The following is a 20496-nucleotide window of genomic DNA, read 5'->3' as shown; positions in this document are numbered from 1 at the left end:
ATGGTGAAGTACTTGGGTCACCAAATTGCGAAAGGGTCAAGGAAAATATCAAGAGAAAGGATCACAATGATATTGCAAAGAAGTCCTCTGACTTCACAGAGGGATGTCAGGATGTTTCTGGGAATGGTAGGTTACTGTCGACAGTGGATTCCAAATTTTGCTGAAATCTCAAAGCCATTACAGAAGTTGACACACAAGGATGTTAATGATCCCATAACCTTAGATGAGGAGCAGACAAAGGCGTTCACTGAGTTGAGAGAGAGTTTGTGCAGGGCTCCAGCTTTGGGTATGCCTGATTACACAAAACCATTCACCTTGTTCTATCATGAGCGTCATGCATGTTCTTTGTCTGTCTTGACTCGGGTCCATGGAGGTGCTCATCACCGGGTACCATATTTTTAAGCTACCTTGGACCTGGTTGCAGCAGCCTTACCTGGTTGTTTGCGTGCAGTAGCCACAGTTGGTCAAAGTCTTTCACAATGTGAGGGAGTAGTGATGGGATATCCACTGACGTAATGGTACCTCACTCAATTGAGATTTTACTGACAAAGATGAAAATGCAGAACTTGACGGGTGCTCGACTGACAAGGTATGAGACGAGTATTTTAGGGGCTCCAAATGTAATACTTAGCAGATGTACAGTGTTGAACCCAGCAACTTTACTTCCAAGTGACACTGCTGAAATTTAAAAAGAGGAAGACATTGAGCATGACTGCCTTGAAGTGACTAAGTTGCACACTAAACCTAGACCTGACAATAGAGATACTCGATTGGAAGAAAATGACCAAATTGTCTTTGTTGATGGTTCTTGTCTCCGAGATGGTACCGGAACCTTAAGATCAGGACATGCTGTGTGCACAATTACAGGTACTTTAGAAGCCTCCTGGCTTCGAGGAGTATATATTTGCACAAGTAGCAGAGTTGGTAGCTCTTACTAGGGCATGCCATGTTTCTGCAAGACTTATGAACATGTAGTATCTTCTTCTGACAAGTTTTGCATTAAGAGTGATCGATACTTTGGAAGAATTGAAAACCTTACAGAGTAATGTTGACAAAGAGAAACAACTTTGGTCCAAATTAAAATGTGTTCAAAAGCAGGATGAGATATGGGTATCCGAAGAGGGTCAGATGGTCTTACCAAGTAGCTTGCTGTCACAAATGGCAAGGTACTATCATGGTCAGGCACACATTGGGAGGCATGCCATGGATCGGTTATTCAAAATTGATTGGTTCAATCCAAAGTTAAGACAAGCAGCAGAAGCAGTATGCCATCGCTGTGTAATCTGTCAGCAGTTAAATGCGGGAAAAGGGACCGTGGTGAATTTGAGTCACATTGGAAGAGCAGGAGGTTTATTCAGCAGAATGCAACTGGACTTCATAGAGATGCCTGTGTGAGGAGGTTTGAAGTATGTGTTGGTGATTGTGTGCATTTTTAGTCACTGGATTGAAGCGTACCCTACACGAAGGAATGATAGTCTCACAGTAGTAAAGCTGTTGCTTGGAGAGTTGATACCACGCTTCGGATTTCCGATCTCTTTAGAATCAGGTAGGGGAACGCACTTCAATAACAAAACGATTAAACTTTTGTGTGCAGCACTACACATTGAGCAGAAGTTGCATTGTAGCTACCGCCCTGAAGCATCAGGACTAGTGGAACAGATGAATGGTAAAATTGAGAATTGCCAGGATGTGTGCAGTAACGAATTTGAAATGGCCAGATGCATTGCCTTTGGAGTTGATGTCAATGAGAAATACACCTGACAGGAAGACAGGATTGTCTCCACACAAGATTCTTATGGGCAGAGCAATGGTGTTGCCAGCAGTTCCAGCCAATGCACTTGTAAATATTACGGATGATACGGTGTTGGACTACTGCAAGGCTCTAGTTGATGTGGTTTGCTCTTTCTCTCAGCAGGTGGAGGCCACCACGCTGCCACCAATTAACGAACCAGGACATAGTCTGAGAGCCGGCGACTGGGTCGTTGTCCGAAAACATGTTCGCAAGACGTGTTTAGTGCCACCGTTGGAGAGGGCCTTACCAGGTGATACTAACAACTACGACAGCTGTGAAGTGTGCAGGAATCCCGGACTGGATTCACGTCAGTCACACGAAGAAAGTGGCATGTCCACTGGAGAACCTAGCTCAGCAGGCGTTTTCACAGAAGCAGACGGATCCAAGAAGCAAAAATAGCCAGAAATAGACCCAGAGGGTGAAGGAACTGAGCTGGATCAAAGTCAAAACGATTCAACTCTTCCTGAGCCTGTTGCAGGTCGATCAAGAGAAAACACCATAGAAAAAGAAAAGGAAAAGAGTCCAATCCTGAAAGGAATTTTGACTGAAGGAATGAGAAAAGGAGACAAGTGGCCAGAATCGCAAATAGGGAAAAAGAAAGAATTAGTTATAAATCAGACAATAGAAGAAGAAGTAGATACAACAAGAAAAGAAGAATTGAGTGAAGGAGAACTCGGTGGTGATCGTAAGTTGAAAAGAAAGAGAATAGCAAGTTGAAGATACGCAGGTCCTGAATGGGCATATGCAAACACAAATGAATGGCAACACAAGTTTATGTCTTTCTGCTTTAATGGGGATGTTCCAAGTCAATATTTGTATGTAACCTGAAGGTGATCAAGGAACTGAATTGCTGGAAAATCTGAGAATAGCTTAGGAAAAAGACTTTTGAAAATAACCTGAAAAAGAGACATTGATAACCTGATTTGACAAATGAAAACCCAGATGTGACAAGCTGCTAATCTATTCTGACAAAGGAAAAGGGTTCCTAAGAGTGAAACTAAATTGTTGAAAAAGAATTTTTGTTTTCGATTTTTACTGCTCTTTCTAAAAGTTACTTCTCCTTTCTGATTCTTTACAGATCATGGCTGAGCTCAATAACAAGATAAAGGATGTTAAGCCTTGTAAATACATGAGCATTAGTTTGGCAATTTTGTGTGGGATTTTTTTTATGGTGGTGATTGTGGGAATGTCTGTCCTTGATATGAAAGGAGCCAACCATGCTATTGCTTCTGACACTACTACAATGACTGCTTTAGAGAGGCTTAAGCTAGATGAGAAGTATTTGCATGATTATTTCTATGCTCAAGGAGAACATTCTTCTAACGTTTTCTATCGCTTGCTGACTGAGTATGTTGAGACCATGGATGCGAAAGATTGTCTTGTGTGCACACAAATTCCTTCATCAGTCGAGGAAGGAGTTATTTACCATAGCTTACCTTTAACTTACGAGATAAGTTGTAGTCTGCTACTAACAAGGTTTTATGATCAGGAGTATATCCAATATATTTTACTCCAAACACGAGGTGGTGTTTTCGTTTGTTCCTCTTATTAGGTGTCTGAGTAGAGTAGCTATGGATCATGACATAATACTAGTTAGAGGATTCTTTGAGCCCGCACTAACGTTTGGGACTGCATATGCTCACTGAATAATCTTACATGCTTGCTTACACCTTTAGAGAAGAGCTTTTTAGGACATACTGATGATAGGAGAAAGGGATTAAAAGAGAAATTAGAAAAAGGCTTAGAGAAAATGACTTATAAGAATGATTATGCTTACACTGCAATTAAGATACAAGGGAAATTAGCTTTAGATGCATTACATGTAGGGAAACTGTATATAAAGGCCAACATCCCGCACTAACACTATTTGTGGGAACGAGAGACTGTAGGCATGTGTTTTTGTTTCAGAGTAAATGGACTTTTATGTTGAATGGTCAGGACCCTGCGTTTCCAGGTATCTATTATATTTGTGGACTTAATGCTTATTACCATCTTCTAAGAGGATGGTGCGGAACATGTTATTTTGGGATAGTATTCCCAAAGATTTATCAACTAGGTGACTTGAAAAAGTTTCCAAAATTGACTGAATAACATCATTAGAGACAGAGGAGGGAATCCTCTTCTGCAGTGGTGGGTGATATACTTGGTGCGGTGATTCCTTCACTGGGAGTCATCCTGAACTCGATCAAAATTCTAAAATTATCTACTATTGTGGATAACATGCTGACAAAATTTACAGGGGCAATACTCCTGATACATACTGAATTTGCTGCGGATAGAGCTATGACTCTTCAAAATCGCCCTGCTTTAGACATCCTTCTAGTGAAGGACGGCGGAATCTGTAAAATGATTAACTCTAGGCATTGCTGCTCATACATCCCGAAAAACAGTAAAGAGATAAGAGACTTAGGCCCATATTTATACTTTTTTTGCGCCGCATTTGTGTCATTTTTTGATGCAAAATCAGCGCAAACTTACAAAATACAATAGTATTTTGTAAGTTTGCGCCGATTTTGCATCAAAAAACAACGCAAGTGTGGCGCAAAAATAGTATAAATATGGGCTTTACTTACTAACCTGACTAACTCAAGTAGTGATTTGAAGGAATTGAAGGAACCAGGTGTTTGGGAAAACGTTGGAAAAGAATTTGCTTCAGTGGGAAATTGGCTTAATTGAATATGGAATGGGGTGCTATTAAAAATTATACAGGGAATATTGATTGTAATTGCTTGTTTATTAGGCTTATTGGGACTAGGCAAATTATGTCAAAAGATTAAACTGAAAAGGTCTAAAAATAATCGGAGGAGGGAAAAACGAAATAGGGAGAAAACGTATAGTGAAGATTTGAGGAGAAGGCAAAATGTTGAAGAGATCAAGCTGAAGTATGATAACATTTAGTCATCAGAGGAGGGATTGTTAACACAAATGTATTGATTAGAAATTATTAATGAATGTATGTATTCTGAATAATGAACATGTAGAAAATGATTAACGTAGAAAAATAATGTGCACGTTTGAAATTGTGCCCTCGGGGAGTGACGACCAGATTTCATGAATTATATTAAAAGAGCAACTAACGTGTGTGAAATATTGAAAATGTTTTAAAATAATGTAGTAGTATGTCATATTGAGAGATATAACTTATGTTTTGCATTATATCATAGGGCTTAACTTAGCGAATGTCTTGGCCTAGTCTTACCAGGCCTCATGCAGAAGCTGTGTTTTTAATGAGCAATGAAAATGCTGACTAGCTGAACTAACCGTGAACTGCTCATTGTTTAATAAAATTTGCTTGGCTGAAACCTTTGCATGAACCAACGGACAGGAGATGATGGAATTAGAAATGTAGCTCTGAGTGTACTTTCCCAGGACTCAAACAATGAAGACATTGACGGGAGAAGAAGATGCAACATTTTCGATACCCGACGAGCCGGATGATGAGAACATCACAAGATGAACCAATCAACAACCTGTGAACTATGAAATATTAGAATCTATAGATTTGATGAGTTTATTTCATTGGCTAAGTAAATAACGTATGACTAATTGACCAATTAGGAATTAGGGGATAGTCTGGGTGACTTTGATATTACAACGTGACAGAGGGAAAAGACTTCCCACAGATGGAGAAGGAGAGCTGTTAGGGGAGAGTTTGCGTGAGCAGACCTTTATCGAAATTGCAGAAGTGACTCGAGATTCTGTCACTGGGCTCGACTCTCTGACTGAGAGCCTGATGCGATGCTGATCGACTGATGACCAAGACTGATTCTGTTGCTGACCAATACCGAGGATAGGTAGATATGACAATGTGACTGTATTGCATTTTTTCCTTTCTAGATACCAACTGCGCTGTCTATATAGTATCCCTAGTGAGATGTTTTTCTTCAAAATTATGTCCTAAATAATTTTTTGCATGACCCCCTCATGGTAATGCTGATCTGAGTTAGATAAGGTTTTCTTGTACATGACGGTACTTGACATGACTATGACTTTTGATTGACAGACAAATTCTGCTGAACTAATGCCACTAACCAGGTTATTGGGACTGATCTTATTGATTTGTGCAAATGCTCCAGAATGTTTCTTGATGCAAGCTTTGATTAGATTATGTTCATGTCATCTTCAGATTGACTAATTGTGTTTTATTGAATTGAATAAAGTTTGAATTAACCTTATGACTTGGTACTGTAACAAAAGGGCAATAAAACTACTAAACGTATAAATTGAGGTGTGGTTATTCATGGCTGAAAGGTCATGGTGTGTCTATCATTTGGTATTTTTTTTTTTTTTTTTTTTTTTTAATGCTTTGACTAATGTTATCGAAGCCGCGCATTGATTACTGATGTACACTTGTCACACTGGGGCTAGGATACTCCATGCGAATCAAAAGGTTCCTCGACCTATATGCGTCACCTTGTAAGTTTACTTATTAAGGACCGACGCGCTAACAATTGCAACAGGTAATTTCTATAACTTGTATTCTGCAACAGCAGGAGAAGCAACAACATCGGCGCCAACTATGTCCACCTCCTTTCTCCTCCCAACTGTCTCTTCTCCCGTTCCCGATGGTTACGTTCATCTCATTCCATGAACGTGTGTGGAGCAGTGCATCCCGTGGAATGCAATTACACAATGTGATCATGAAACCCAACATACCCCTTGTAATTTTTTAGGACCATCTCACATCTTGCAAACATTCCTTTCCAATGAGAACCTTCAGCTTCTCCCAAACTAGCTCAAAAGTGAAAAGAGATGCTCCCATTGTGCTCCATTAAATCGGGCATGAAAAAGGATGTTGCCAGGCTGCAGGTACAGTCATCTAACTTCCACACTAACTACCCAGTGGTGTTTCTTTTTACCTGTCAATGGGGGTGATGATGAATGGTATAGCTGAAAGTCCAACTGCTGTAGTTGTCCAGCGGCGCACAGGGAGTGGCCAACGGGTGCTCTTGGCAAGGAGGTAGAGAGAAGCAGCACATATACGGTTGATGGTGAATCCTGGGATAGCCACAGAGGCAAGGGCCTGCCAGACGAAAGTGTCCACAACTGCCACAGCAACATTTACTGACCTCCTTGTGTCTTTGGTGTGACTCTGGAAAAAAAGATTAAAAAATGTGAACACAAACCACTTGAGCAGCGAAGGCACCTATGAAACAGGGTTATGCCAAAGCAGAAGTGTGTGTGAACACAAGATGTAGTGTAGGTTCATATATTCCAAGAAGTAGTGACCGGAAGAGGCCAAGGGACAAAATGATTTATCCCCAAGATTAACAACAGGGGTGCGTCCAAATGAAAATATCTAAAGGTGGATATGTCAACAATGACCCATGAGAGGAATATTGCCAATGAATAGATCTGAGTGTAGGGTGATATAACCCAGCAGTAACTGTCAGGAAGAATGTATACAAACAAAAACAAGCATTTGCAATGCAACGGGTCTCGCGTTTGTTCATGTTAGAGCTGATCGCGTTGTAAACTCCTAACCCGATTTTTCATCTATCGGCAAAAGTGCTTTTATGTACGTAACCCGAAAAAGTAAAATTAACTGTGTAACGCGCTCTACTTCTGCCAAGCGAAATCGCGCTAGGAAAATAGAGAAAGTAGTCCACGATCCGACAGAAAACAGTGAGCCTCGCATGTTTTCTGTACTTGGTCGCTGCGCTCGAGGAGGGCTAACCACCGGAAAAGGCATGACGTGTACATGCCTTCCTCTAATGAAAGCAAGCAGATTTTACTAGGCAAGCCCACGAACCAAGGAAACACACTGACGTGACGTCGACAGGGCTCCGAGCCCTTTTCTAAGAACTAAAGCGTCTCACTGCGATACGCATGCGTGAGCGCATGCAATGCAGGCTCGACCCTAAAAAGTAGTCAGAAATTTCCCAAAATTGAAAAACACGGAAGGCTGCACATAACAGACTTACAGGGATGTGTGTAATATATATTTAAAGTGCGCGTTGAAATATCACAAAAATGTCAATAAGGAAAGAATCTATACAAATAGTATGATGTAGGATGAAGTATACCAAAATGACTGAAAAAGAAGTGTGTTTCTAAATAACAATGTAAAGCCCATCCAGGTCCTGGTTTCCTAGGATACACCATAAAATACACTAAGTGAATTAAAAATTAATATGGTTCAATACTTAAGTTAATTTGTGATTCAGCAACTTTGGTTTATGCCCTCATAGTGGTGTAGATTTAGGAATTTCCAGGAGTGTTTCTGGAAACATCAACCTCGGACAATTTCCAAAACTATTTCTACTAAGGTTTTTGTGACGCCCAAAGGATGTGCATACAAATACAAGGCAACCGTCATGATGCATTTGTGTAAACACCATTTTTTGGGGGGGTTTTGATAAAGAGCTTTTATTGATTTTGTGAAAGACAAATAAAATAAAAATACAGATAACATGGCACCAAATGGTACCTTGGGACGGTCGCAATTTTGGCCCCAAATGGGCTCCACAGACAAAGGATACATGAGCTTAATAAACTTTGACTTAATAAACTTAGTAATATGCTGAACAAGAATATGCAGCATGAACTCCAATAAGTTAAAGCGGGAGAGGTAGGTAAGGTGCAGGAGGTCACACTCCTGAAGGCTCGCATCCCGAGGGGGCACCACCCAGCCGGCCCAGGCATCCCGGACAGGCTAGGTGTTCCACATAGTCTCCCATTTCCCCCACACTCTGTTGTATTTATTCGGGCACCCCCTAGCTTATTATTCAGGTTTTTCGCACTGTGCGCACCAGTCTACGCCCCGCCTCCATTTGGCCAGAGCCAGTGTCACTCCGGCTTTCCAGTCCACCATGATATCTCTCTTGGCCACTAGGCAGACCACTCCCAGAAAGATACGGTTCGCTCTTCCCAGCCCCATTCCCCCCAAGGCCCCCCAGCAAGAATGGTAAGGGAGACACTTCCACTTCCGATTGCAGGACCTCCGAGACTTCCCCCAATGATCGCCCTCCAATAAGTCATTATGACTGGTCAAGCCCAAACCATATGGAAAAAAAATCAGCGTCTGGGCATGAACATCGGGGACAGTCAGCTGTAGGCCGAAGGCCTGCCTTAAAGAGCCTTTTGGGGGTAAGGTATGCTGCGTGCAAGTGGAGGGTTTGTAGCACTCTGAATCGGGATGTCATGGTCCGGGTCCGGGGGCCATTAACGCCTCCCTCCAGTCCTCCTCCTCTATAGGGCCCACCCATCCCTCCCATTTCCGACAAAGTCCCTCGAGAGAGGGGGTGGTATTAGTGAGTAGAGAGCAGTAAATTTGAGAGACTCCCGCTTGCACCAGGTTTCCCATCAAGGCCTTCGCCTCCATGGGACTGTATTCTGGAATATTATCCCCTGGTCGGAGATGTACCAGCAGGGCGTGCCGAAGTTGTAAATATTTGTGAAATTGGGTCTTGTTTAGTGAGTAGAGTCCCTGGAGCTCCTCAAAGGACCACATGTGTGACCCCCCTGCCCCAAACGTCGCCAAGGGTGGCTATCCCAATGCTATCCCATCTCTGGAATCCTCCAGTGTCGAAACCTCTGCCAGCTGCCTCCCCTGCCATAGAGGGGTTTGTTGGGTGAGGCGGCCCCACCAGCCCGACACTTTCTGGGCCGCACGCCAACCCACCAGAAGCACCTTAGTCACGTCCGGGGCGTCCCGGGGAACCGGGCCACCATACAGCGCGCCGAAGATCCCGGGGTAGCCCATTGTTTTGAGTTCCAGTCTGTATGCAGGGTCCGTCCAGCCTCCTCCCAGCCAGTCGTTAACCACCAGCAGGTGCATTGCGAAGTGATAGAAGTAGATATTAGACATTCCCAACCCAACGTCATAACTATCTCTTTGGCAGGTAATAAGGGCTAGTTTGGGACAGGAGCTGTGCCATAAAACTGACGCGCCACCGTGTCCATCTCCCAGAACCACTTTCGGGGAACTGGGTATGGGAAGTTCTGTAATAGGTATAGGAACCTGGGAAGTATCATCATTTTGTAAAGTGCTATTCTACCAAGCAGACTGAGGGGTAGGCTCCGCCATCACTGGAGGTCGTCTTTGATTTTCCTAGCAAGTGAAGTAACATTTAGCTACCATGCTAATTCAGGCAACCGGGCTATGTGCACACCTAGGTACTTAAAACTGTTACTTCGGAACGGGATGTTTTGTTGCCAATCAACGCATTCTGTGGAGGGGTGCAGGGGGACCAGTAGAGATTGGCAAGGGTTTAGGGTCAGGCTGGAGGCCTGCGAAAAGAGGTCTAGGATTTGCCAGATTCGCAGACCACTTGTGGCTGGGTTAGAGAGGTAAATAAGGACGTCGTCCGCGTATAGTGCCACCCGATTTTCTGGGCCCGCAGGCCATGACCAGCCCTCTATCGGGGGTCCTCTCAACAATTTCGCCAAGGGTTCTATCGCGAGTGCGAAAAGCAACGGGGACAGTGTGCATCCTTGACGAGTGCTACGACGGATAGGGAACGGTTCAGAGACCACACCGTTCACTTGGATTCGAGCGGTCCGGTTGGAATAGAGTAGCCTCATGAGACCACGGAATTTAGGCCAGATGCCGTTGCTTAGCAGGAGATGCTCCAAGTAGGACCAGTCCACGGTATCGAAGGCTTTCTCTAAGTCAAGCAAGAGAAGAGCCAAAGGCGACGGGTCAGGGCCCCGCGGTGTGCCAGGGCAACATGCAGCCGTCTAATGCAATGTCTGGTGCTGCATGAGGGCATAAATCCACATTGATCTGGGTGTACCAACGAGGGGAGCACATCCCTCAATCTAGTGGCAAGTATAGTCGACAGCACCTTCATCTCAGTGTTCAGGAGAGAAATGGGTCGGTACGCTGAGCAGCTGCGCGACGGGGTTGGGTCTTGGGGATCACCACAACTGTAGCTTGGTCGATCCCAGAAGGGAAACAACCTTCCTTCTCTGCCTCGTCATACATATTAAGCTGGTGGGGGCCTCAGGATATCACCACATCTGCCGTAGAGCTCTGCCGGGAAGCCTTACGGGCCGGGCGTCTTGCCCGATGACAAGCTGGATATCGCCGCCGTGATTCGCCTGCGAGATCTTGGGAAGGACGATGTTATCCAAGAGAGGAGACTCCCTTTCAGCTAGTGGCCGGGGACGCTCCGCATATAACTGTGTATAGTAGGAGGCAAAGCTCTGTGCGATATCACTGAGTGTTCTAGCAAGTGTTCCTGACTCATCCATGATCTCGGAAATAACCCTGTCAGCTAGTGGTTGTGTGGCTAGCCAGTGTAGGAGTTTTCCGTTCTTGTCTCCCCAGCCATACACTCGGGCTGCCGACGCTCTCCAAGCGTGCTTCGCGGATTCCAGCACCAAATGCCTAATCTCCTCTCTGACCATGGTAAATTGCCTCAGATTGGAGGCTGATGCGGCGACCGTGTCCCGTCACTCAAGGCGTAACGCCCTGGCCTCTAGCTCCGCCACCCGTGAGTCACAAGCACGTTCCCGGATGCGAACAAGATGCTTGGCATATCCCCTAAGGGTAGCCTTACATGCAGCCCAGACCGTGCCCGGAGATCGCACCGACCCTAGGTTTTGTTCAAAGTATTGGGTGAGATGGTCTCTGATCTCAAGGGTATACTCGCCCTCCTGTAGGTGCCATGCGTTTAGGCGCCACATCGGACGCCGAGTCGGGTCAACGCCACCCAGCCGGATCCGCAATGGCGAGTGGTCTGAAACCCCACGGGGTAGTATCTCCGCCCCAGTGACTGCCAGGGGGCCATAGGTACACACGAGATTAAACGGCAACCCGTGGAGTGATCCGGTCACCATCATGAATCTTCCCTGTGGGTCACACCGCGTGGCAGTAACCACCATAGGTAGCGAGCGGTGGAGTAGAATAGCCACCCCTCTGGAGCCCCTTGAGAATCCCGAATGGTAAACCTTGTTGTATCCCCCTCGCACCAGCATGGGGCATTTGGTGCCAAGTAGGTGGGTCTCCTGTAGCAAGACCACTGAGGGAGCGTATCTGCGAAGGGTGCTGAACACTGCGGACCTCTTTATTTTGTCCAAAAGGCCGTTTACATTCCACTGACACTCCTGCATCAGTGAGGGCCATGCGTGCATTGTGTTAGTGTATTGAAGTGTCGGGAACCCGTCTGTGGGCCCAGGAGCAACCGTCTCAAACAAGGAAGAAAATTACAAATGAAACAAAGGAAACTTATTTTAAAAAGTTACTAAACCCCACTATAAACTTCACACCCCGCCCAACCCCTCCCCCCACCCCATACTTCTCCCCAGGAAGTATCTGTCGCACAACTACCCAACCAAAGTATCACAGCCAGATGGACTGTCACTGGAGTGGAGTGGTGGACCCCTCCATTCGGGTGGATTATATGCAATCAGTTAACAGAAGCTGAGCCCTATGTAATGAACAATAAACACAACATTAGGTAGTGTGTATAATCTCTGCTCCAGTCTGCACATGCCAGCGCCGGGCGGCACAAGTTATTTCCAACGTGTTGCGGCCCAATCCGTGAGCCCATTGTTAGCCAAGTGTATGGGACTGGCTTAGGCGATCTCCATCCAACGCCCGCGCCAGAGCACGCGCCTCTGGGGCGTCCGTGTGGTCTCCACCCGCCTGGGAGACGGCTCTTGGTTCAGTTTCTCCGTCGGTCGGGTTATTGGGGCCCCCCTGCCTCCCGCGTCGGGACCTGGTATGCCTTCGGCCTCTTCGTGCGCCCAGTCGGGGGCCGGGACCACATCCTGGAGGACCCCCCCCCCGTTAGGCCAGGAGAGCCCCTCTGGCTCCCAATGCCTTCTTCTGTAAGCCAGTCCCATGCCTCCTCAGGCGACTCAAAAAAGTATGTTGTACCGGCCATGATAACTTTTAGGTGTGCGGGAAAGAGGAGCATGTACGAGAGCTGCATCGCCCTAAGTTTTAGTTTGACTTGTTGGTATGACCGACGTCGAGTTCGGACCTCACGGGTGTAGTCAGGAAATATTAAGATTTTGCGGTTATCCGAGTGAAGGTCAGCAGAACGCCTGGCTTCTTTGAGGATATTGTCTCGGTCCCTGAAGTTGAAAAAACGTACAATCATTGGCATTTTGGGCCCGCCCGGAGGGGGCGGCGGGGCCAGGGCCCTATGCGCCCGTTCGATTGCAAACCAGGGTGAGAGAGTTTGCTCCGGCATCCAGGACTTGATCCAGCTCTCCAGGAACTCGGGAGCCGGAAAGCCAATTAAGCGCAAGTTTTTACGCCTGGAGCGGTTTTCAGCATCTTGGGCACAACAGTGTAATTCGCCGGTTCGGGTTTGCAGTTGGGCTACTTTGGTCCTGAGGTCGGCCAGGTTGCCTTCACTATGGGAGACACGGCCCTCCACTTCAGTGATTCGGCCCACCGCGTTTCTGAGATCCTGTCTAATGAGGCCCATGTCCTCTCGCACTTCCCCAATTTTAGTCTCCATGGCCAGCTGCGATGATTGGATTGCCTGAAGGATAGCGTTTACTCTGTCTGGAGCAGGGCCACCGGATGGTGCGTCTCCGTCGCTCCGGGAGGCTGCTGGCTTAGTAAATTGGTCGATCTTCTGTTGGGATGCCGACGGCTGCCTGGTCGCTCTGTCCTTTCCCATGTCTCCTCAGGGGGTCAAGCAGGGCACTTGTGTCCCGCGACTTGCGTAACTGGGTCCTGGTTACGCCGCGGATTTTTACACTCACTGATTCTCTGAGGGAACCCTTTCGGGGGAAACCCCGTGCCAACTGGACAGCCACGGGGAGAGGTCGCCAGCCAATAAGGTTGAGTGGTGGGTCAACAGTTGCCGGGACCGCCCACCAATCCATCAAGGTGGCGCCTCCAGGCGAGGCCTGAGGCAGTCTCTCAAGGTCAGGAGGCAGCCGATCCAGCCCCGCTTAATCCGTGGCAGGTCCCCCAGGTCGGTCCGGCCAGGCGCTTCCTATGGACAAAAAAAAAAAAATCTGCGGCCAAATGTTTGCTCTTTCGACAGGGTCCCTGGGGGTAGGGCTTGCTCACCCGCCGCCACCCGCAATATCCAAACACAGGCAGCCGGTCCGTCACCACCCCTCATCCACGCCACTCCGGAGCATCAGTACTCTCCTCAGCCCAGGGGACCGGTGAGTCGTCTCTCTTCGTTTCGCCGTCTAGCTAAAACAATCCTGTCGCTTCTCGATTGCAAGGGAGGACCCGGGGCCCTCCGCGGCCCACCGGTCCTAGTCCTGTGGTGCCCGAGGGGACCCAGTCCCAATCTCAAGGGCCGTGCCTGTGCAGATCAGATTAGCCAGTCGTCGCTTAGTGCTGTAGTAGGCAAGCCGGCTTGTTTCTCTCCACTTCTCCTGAGCCCAGGGCCCGACCCAAAGGGGATGCCACCTCCTCACTCTCAGGCCGAGGCCCCGGTCTGCACTGGAGACCGGGGGGCAGGCCTCCCAGGGGGCCGCCGCCGCCTATTCTCGTCCGGGACCCGGCTCCGGTCGGTAAAGGAATTTCAAGGGGCTGGACTGGGCTGCGATCGCCAGGGACCCTGTAGTCGGCCGTCTCTTCCTCCGATGCGCCGGGTCTGCGTGGAGACCCACGCCCGGCCGCGTCGACAGCTCCAGCGGGCCTCCTCAATGTTCCCCTCTGCTGGCGCACCCAACCCGGGAGTCCGCACCACGGCATGGAAAGCGCCGGGCGGCCCCGGCCTCGACCGCCATGACAGCCGCGAACACACCCCAGCGTGGCAACTCGCAGCTCACCGGGGGCACCATCAGTCAGGGAGCTCACAGGGGCAACTAGGGACTTGGAGCAGAGCCGGGGATGGCAGCTTTCTCAGGCGGATGACTAAGGTGTCCAGAGCACTCTGAGTGCGACCGCCATCTTGACGCCCGAAGCCACGCCCTAAAACAAAAATTTTTTATCATTACCAATTATTTACTCCTTCCAGTAGGAGTAAATCTGACTATTTCTACATAGGAATGGACCCTGTGGACGTTTCTGAATACCACAAACTATGCCGGAATTCCCAAATTTTCCAGCACAGCCCAAGCCTGGAATACACATTTGCCACCTTTCAGGGAAGACATACACACGTTATACTGCACCATACTAGGGTAATATCACAGAGCAGCAAGCTCATTATTTGGAATTACAAAACAGAATTTGAATTCATAATTCAAGCTTCCTATGGGTACATTGGATGTACAGCTGCAAATGGCTTTGTGACTAGGGCATATAAATTATCAGAAGATGGACACATCAGTGACCGGTGTAACCAACCAACCAGATAAGGGAATGTAAACAAACAAGTGATACAGAATGTAAGCTACTGAGCACCTTGTATCAAAAGACATTGGACTGTGTCAGATGCTTCAAAGATCCAGGTGATGATGAACGTGGATGACCACACAATGCAAAGGATGCTCCTTTAAGTTCTCCCTACCGAATTCAATGCAGTGTGCAATGAATGCAGAGATAAGTTACACACTTAGGGCTGGATTTACAAGTGACTGGCACAGCGCTGTGCCAAAATTGGGAGCACTGCGTCAGTTCTGCTCAGGTCGCTGGGGGGGTCCCTTGGGTACTCACCCCTTGGGGTCCCAGGTTCTCCCAGCTCCCCTTTATCTACTCCATATCCTTGGGTGGGGGACTTCACTTCGCATTCCACTATTTTAGTATATGGTTTGTGCCCCCTATAGGACCCTAACTATTTTTCAGGCCGGGCTACTAAGAGTCTATGATCCCTTTGAGCAAGAGACAACAAACCTTAGTTGCTGCAAGAGTTGCAAGTGCAAAGAGGTACTGTCCTGTAAGGAGAAGTAAGGGCTCACCATCTCCCAAGTTGGACAGCAGGTAGAGAGGACCAAGGGGAACCACTCAGACCCACCGCCTGTGTTGGAGATTCTTCCTAGAGCTGGATGGCAGATGATCCAAGCAGCCGGTCATCTTTGCCTTAGGTGCCTGCGGATACAGGTGAGTGACTCCTTCATTCCAAGGGAGATTCCTTCTTGCTTCTTTGGTGCAGCGGAAGTCTTGCTGACGCCAGAGGATGCACAGCTGTGGAAATGTTGCAGGTGCTGGAAGGAGCCGGAGAAACAATGTTGCAAGCAAGGCTGTCTCAGGTGCTGCAGGCTTGTTTGATTTCTGAAGAGTCCAAAACTAGTTCCAGTGGCCAGGAGCAGAAGAGGTTGTTGCAGAAGAGTCCTGCATGACAAATCTGGAGACCTACCCAATTAAATAGTCCTACCAAGGGGATTTGTCACTCTGACGTCGTGACCCTCACCCAATAGGTGGTCAACCTGCAGTCACCTGTAGTGACCAATCAGATGCTCGCAGGGGCCTCTGCACATCTTGTTTTCAAGACTCAAGTGGCCACCTGGAGGAGCTCTGGGCACCACCCCTGAGGTGGTGATGGACAGGGGAGTGGTTACTCCCCGTTCCGATGTATGCTTTCGTGCCAGAGCAGGGACTGAGGGTTCCTAGACTTGTGCAAACCAAATTATGCAAGGAACGCACCAAATGTGCCCTTCAAAGCAAGCCAGTGGAGTGAGGAGGCTACCCCTCCCCAGCCATTTAACACCTATTTCCAAGGGAGAGAGTGTTGCCTAACCTCTCCCACAGGAAATCATTTGTTCCGTCTTACCCTAACTGGGCTGGTCACGCAGCAGGAGAGCAGAAACCTTTCTGAGGGGCTGCAGCAGCATGGGCTGCCTGCAAACCCTGGAAGACTGGTAGGAGCAATACTGGGGATCCTCTGAGGAGCCCCCAGAGTGCATGGAATCATGCCATCAACACTGGCATTAGTATTGTGGTAGGATTCCAATATGTTTGACACCAAAAACGCCTAGGTTCGGAGTTACCATTATGTGGCTGGACCAGTGACCTGTGGTCAGTGCACGGGTAAAATGGCTTCCTCACACTTACAAAGTCCAGTGCATTGGAACTGGAGTTCGTAGGGACATCTCTGCTCATGCAGGGGCGCCCTCACACACAGGCACCTGCACCCTACCCTCTGGGCTAGGAGGGCCTACCATAGGGGTGACCAACAGTGACCTGGTGCAGTGACCAGCAGTGAAAGGGTAAATGCACCTTTTCACACAGGCTGCAATGGCAGTCCTGCAGACATAATTTGCATGGGCTCCCATGGTTGGCATAATATATGCTACAGCCATGGGGGGCCCCTTTTGTACCAATACTCTGGGTACCATATACTAGGGACTTACAGGGGTATACCAGTATGCCGGCCAATTGTGGGGTGTAAAGGATACCAAAGCCACCAAATTTGGAGGAGAGAGCACAATCCCTGGAGTCCTGGTTAGCAGGATCCCAGTGAAGACAGTCTAAACACACTGATCAACAGGCAAAAAGAGGGGGTAACCATGCTAAAAAGAGTGACTTTCATGCAGGCGCTGCCTCAGATTTAGGATTCTTTGTAAATCTGGTGCAGCGTCAAAAGCAATGGGTGTTGCGGTGGAACGTCCACAGCAACACCCATGGCACGCCCTTCGGCAGCAGAAAACTGCATTGGAGGGGCCCATATTTACAAGGTGGCTTTAAGACACAAAAAGTGGCTTAGCGCTGTCTTGTAAATATAGCGCAAGGCACAGCGCCACCAATATCGTCAGAAAAAGTGACGCTCCAGTGGCGCTAGGGGCTTGTAAATATACCCCTTATTACTTTTTCTCACTCATCTTCAGTGGCGGCTTCCAGCAATCAATTCCCATGCTCTCTATTGAGGGTTGGTACTGAATGCAGTGCAACACTTCTTACCACAGTCAAGAAATATGAATGCCCTGTTAGATTTTCTTTGCAAACAGGATATCACATTTAGGCCCTCATTCTAAGTGGTCTGTTATTTTGGGAGGCAATACCTTACCTCACACCTTGCAATGTATGTACTAATAATAGAGGGTGCAATATTTACTGTATGGAGCGAGACCTTCTCATTTCTAGTTCTGCACCTGGGAATAGAACATAGTACAGTAATACTGCACATTTCCCCCGTTCCAAAGTGTAAATTTGAATGATGCAGTTTTATTTGGCGACATTTCTGCTGACATTTGCAAATGCCCATTTGTGTCCTTTTCAATCCAAATAGAATGAGGACATTAGTCTATTACTGCAATGTACAGAAAAATAAGACAAAAAAGAAAAACAAAACTCTTGAGTTTTCCTTTATCCACAAATGACGCATGACCCAAACACATACTATCCGCCAGGTGTACCGAATGTGAGATTATAATGTACAACAATTATAGTTGTCATTTGAACTTTTGACTGTTAGTGTGTAAGTACGTGTATACATCCAAAAAAGGAAAAAATTAATGGCCACAAATGCTGTACAATAGTATTCTAAATACACTAGGTTCCACAGTTTTGAAAAATGTAACAATCAATACCGAATGTATACTACTCGTGTGAGAAGTATGTTTCATTTTGTGCTCTCCCACATTTCACCAGTCCAAACAAATCAGCTAATTCTATCTAATAAGTCACGTGGCACACACACAAACCCCATCGGTGGTTTGAGGGGGCACTGATTGTCTTAAGAAGCTACACGACATAGGAAGTAAACTTATAAATATGTGCTGCAGTTGATGTCCTCCAGTCCTCTCTGCTAGTAACAATCTAACAGCATGGGTTTTACACGTTTTTAATTATTTGAGAATTTCATATGGCAGATAGCAGGATTGCACATTTCACGTGACGCACATAGAGTATGTAGTTGTACATTTGGCGTCTCTTCATGTAAATGGGCATTTGGAATCACTGAAAAGCATCAGTTTCCATGTCCGGTGATAGCGGGTTACAACTTTAATTCTCGGTAAACAAGGATCTCGAGGGGAAGATTTAGCACGTGGGAAATAAGAGGGTGATGTAGATATTTACATGGGTGACCACTGGATTAGAGCTTACTATCACGCTGAGGGAACTGGTGGAGTAACTGGATTTAACTCATCAGATAAATAGGAATATATATAAACTCATTTTTTATCAGCTTCAAAAGACCATCGTAAGGTCCTCTTAAGTGAGGATTAAGTTGCGGATACCAATTTGGGTAATTTAGAACATACATTATTCGTTAATATGAAAATACTAATTTGAAGGTTTAAAATATGGTGTCATTCTCACTGCATAGTCCTGTTGAAGGGTGTATTTCCCTCGAAACACGTTGGTTATGCTTCTTTTTTTATATAAATTACATTATGGACTGTTATGAATTTATGACAAACAATGAAAAACAATAAGTGAAGGAATGGACCAATAAAATACTTGAAGGTTTATCACCTACTAAAGAAATTGTACTCTTTTAAACCTGGTTTTCTAATGCTCCCCACACCTGTGAGATGGTTGTGGCATCTCCAGACAGAAGACAAGCTGATATCAGAGACTGTGTGTGAAATGCCACTCACCAAGGCTTTAATTAAGCCATTTTTAGGGTCGTTAAAAATGAATCTGAAAATAGGAGCCAGTATGTAAATAAAAATCACTTCCATCTTTGGAGTCTCAGAATATTTCAAAACTGGCTGCACTCCTAGTTATTCAGAAACCATGTGAATATTAGCTCGGAAAATATCCAGGAAATCTCTCTCCCAGTTGCTTAGGGTACTCGGACATTCGATTATGGATAGCAGAGTAAGTGAAGAGGTATGTAGAACAGCGACAAATTTCTCTTTAATCTTAATTTCACAAGGTAGTTCTTAGGATAATAAGTGCTTGTTAAGGAGGACGAATCCGTTCCTTCAGCACTAGGCCAGATCAGATAAACCCAGTGTTTCGATGTATCAAGAAGTATATTGGTAAATGGCCAGAAGCTGCACATACATGTAGTACCACTGCCTTGGACTACGCAGAATGTCGTGTTACCAATTCTTTAAAATAATCCTAGAATGGGATCTAGCTCCACCATGAGGAGTATTTCCCTATCACGTTATGCTATATCACTCCACCTTCTAGTGTGTGCTTGCTTTGCATTGCATGAAGGACTATTTTAACATCTCGAAAGTACACTGTATCAGAACATATTAAATGTGTGTTTTTTATTTTATTTTAGGTTAGAACAACCAGTGTCATAAATTGGCTTGCCTGCATACCTGATCCTGCAGCCACAGTTAACTCCGAAACATGCGTGTCCTCTGTTAATTATGACAAGAACTGAGATCATGTTTTCTTTCTCCTCCAGACTCTGCACCTGCTTCTTGTGCACCAACCGTTCCTCTCTAAAAACTCACCTGAACTGTGGTTACAATGACCAGGTCCAATATCACTGGTACAAGTCATTAACCTTTGTGTACTAGCCTAATGCATTCTGGGTGATCTAACCTTGTTTTACTTTCATTGTACTAATTAGACTAATACACTTGAAATTAATTATTTGTATGTGGAAGGTTAAAGACTGGAGAGTGTGTCCACAATGACCTGGAGTGAGGTGGTCACCCTACTCCTCATAGCGCCTTTCCTGCACTGCTTTTAGTGGAAGTAATACACCAAATAGTATAATGCGTGGCTAGGTGACTAAATATATCTGTAATGCTCAAAAGGTTAGGAGATGTAACTGTAATCATCAAATCAGCAGCTGTTTGCTCCCAGCCTCAACATCAATCAACCGTGTCGACTGGCTGAACTACACAGACAAATTGCTGTTGGGCAAAAGAAGGGGTGAAAAACAAATTGGTGAGGAAAAAGATCAGCCCCAGATACCAAATGCCATGTTTAAACCTGCTGTGGCACTAAACAGTGAAGGGAAATAAAGTATTTTATA

The 20496-nt window shown here is 46.3% G+C and overlaps 1 protein-coding gene across 1 annotated transcript in view; it reads right to left on the bottom strand.

Annotated features, from left to right (window-relative positions):
* Positions 1-20496, bottom strand: part of MTFP1 (mitochondrial fission process 1) — an 84264-nt gene that overhangs the window by 37257 nt on the left and 26511 nt on the right. The window contains exon 3 of the mRNA XM_069214638.1: positions 6652-6884. Within this exon, the coding sequence (XP_069070739.1) occupies positions 6652-6884 (233 nt within the window). The remainder of the gene's footprint in view (positions 1-6651; positions 6885-20496) is intronic.

Source organism: Pleurodeles waltl, chromosome 11 (assembly GCF_031143425.1).
Source record: "Pleurodeles waltl isolate 20211129_DDA chromosome 11, aPleWal1.hap1.20221129, whole genome shotgun sequence".
Classification (NCBI taxonomy): Eukaryota; Metazoa; Chordata; class Amphibia; order Caudata; family Salamandridae; genus Pleurodeles; species Pleurodeles waltl.
This window is presented reverse-complemented; position numbering and strand designations above follow the sequence as displayed.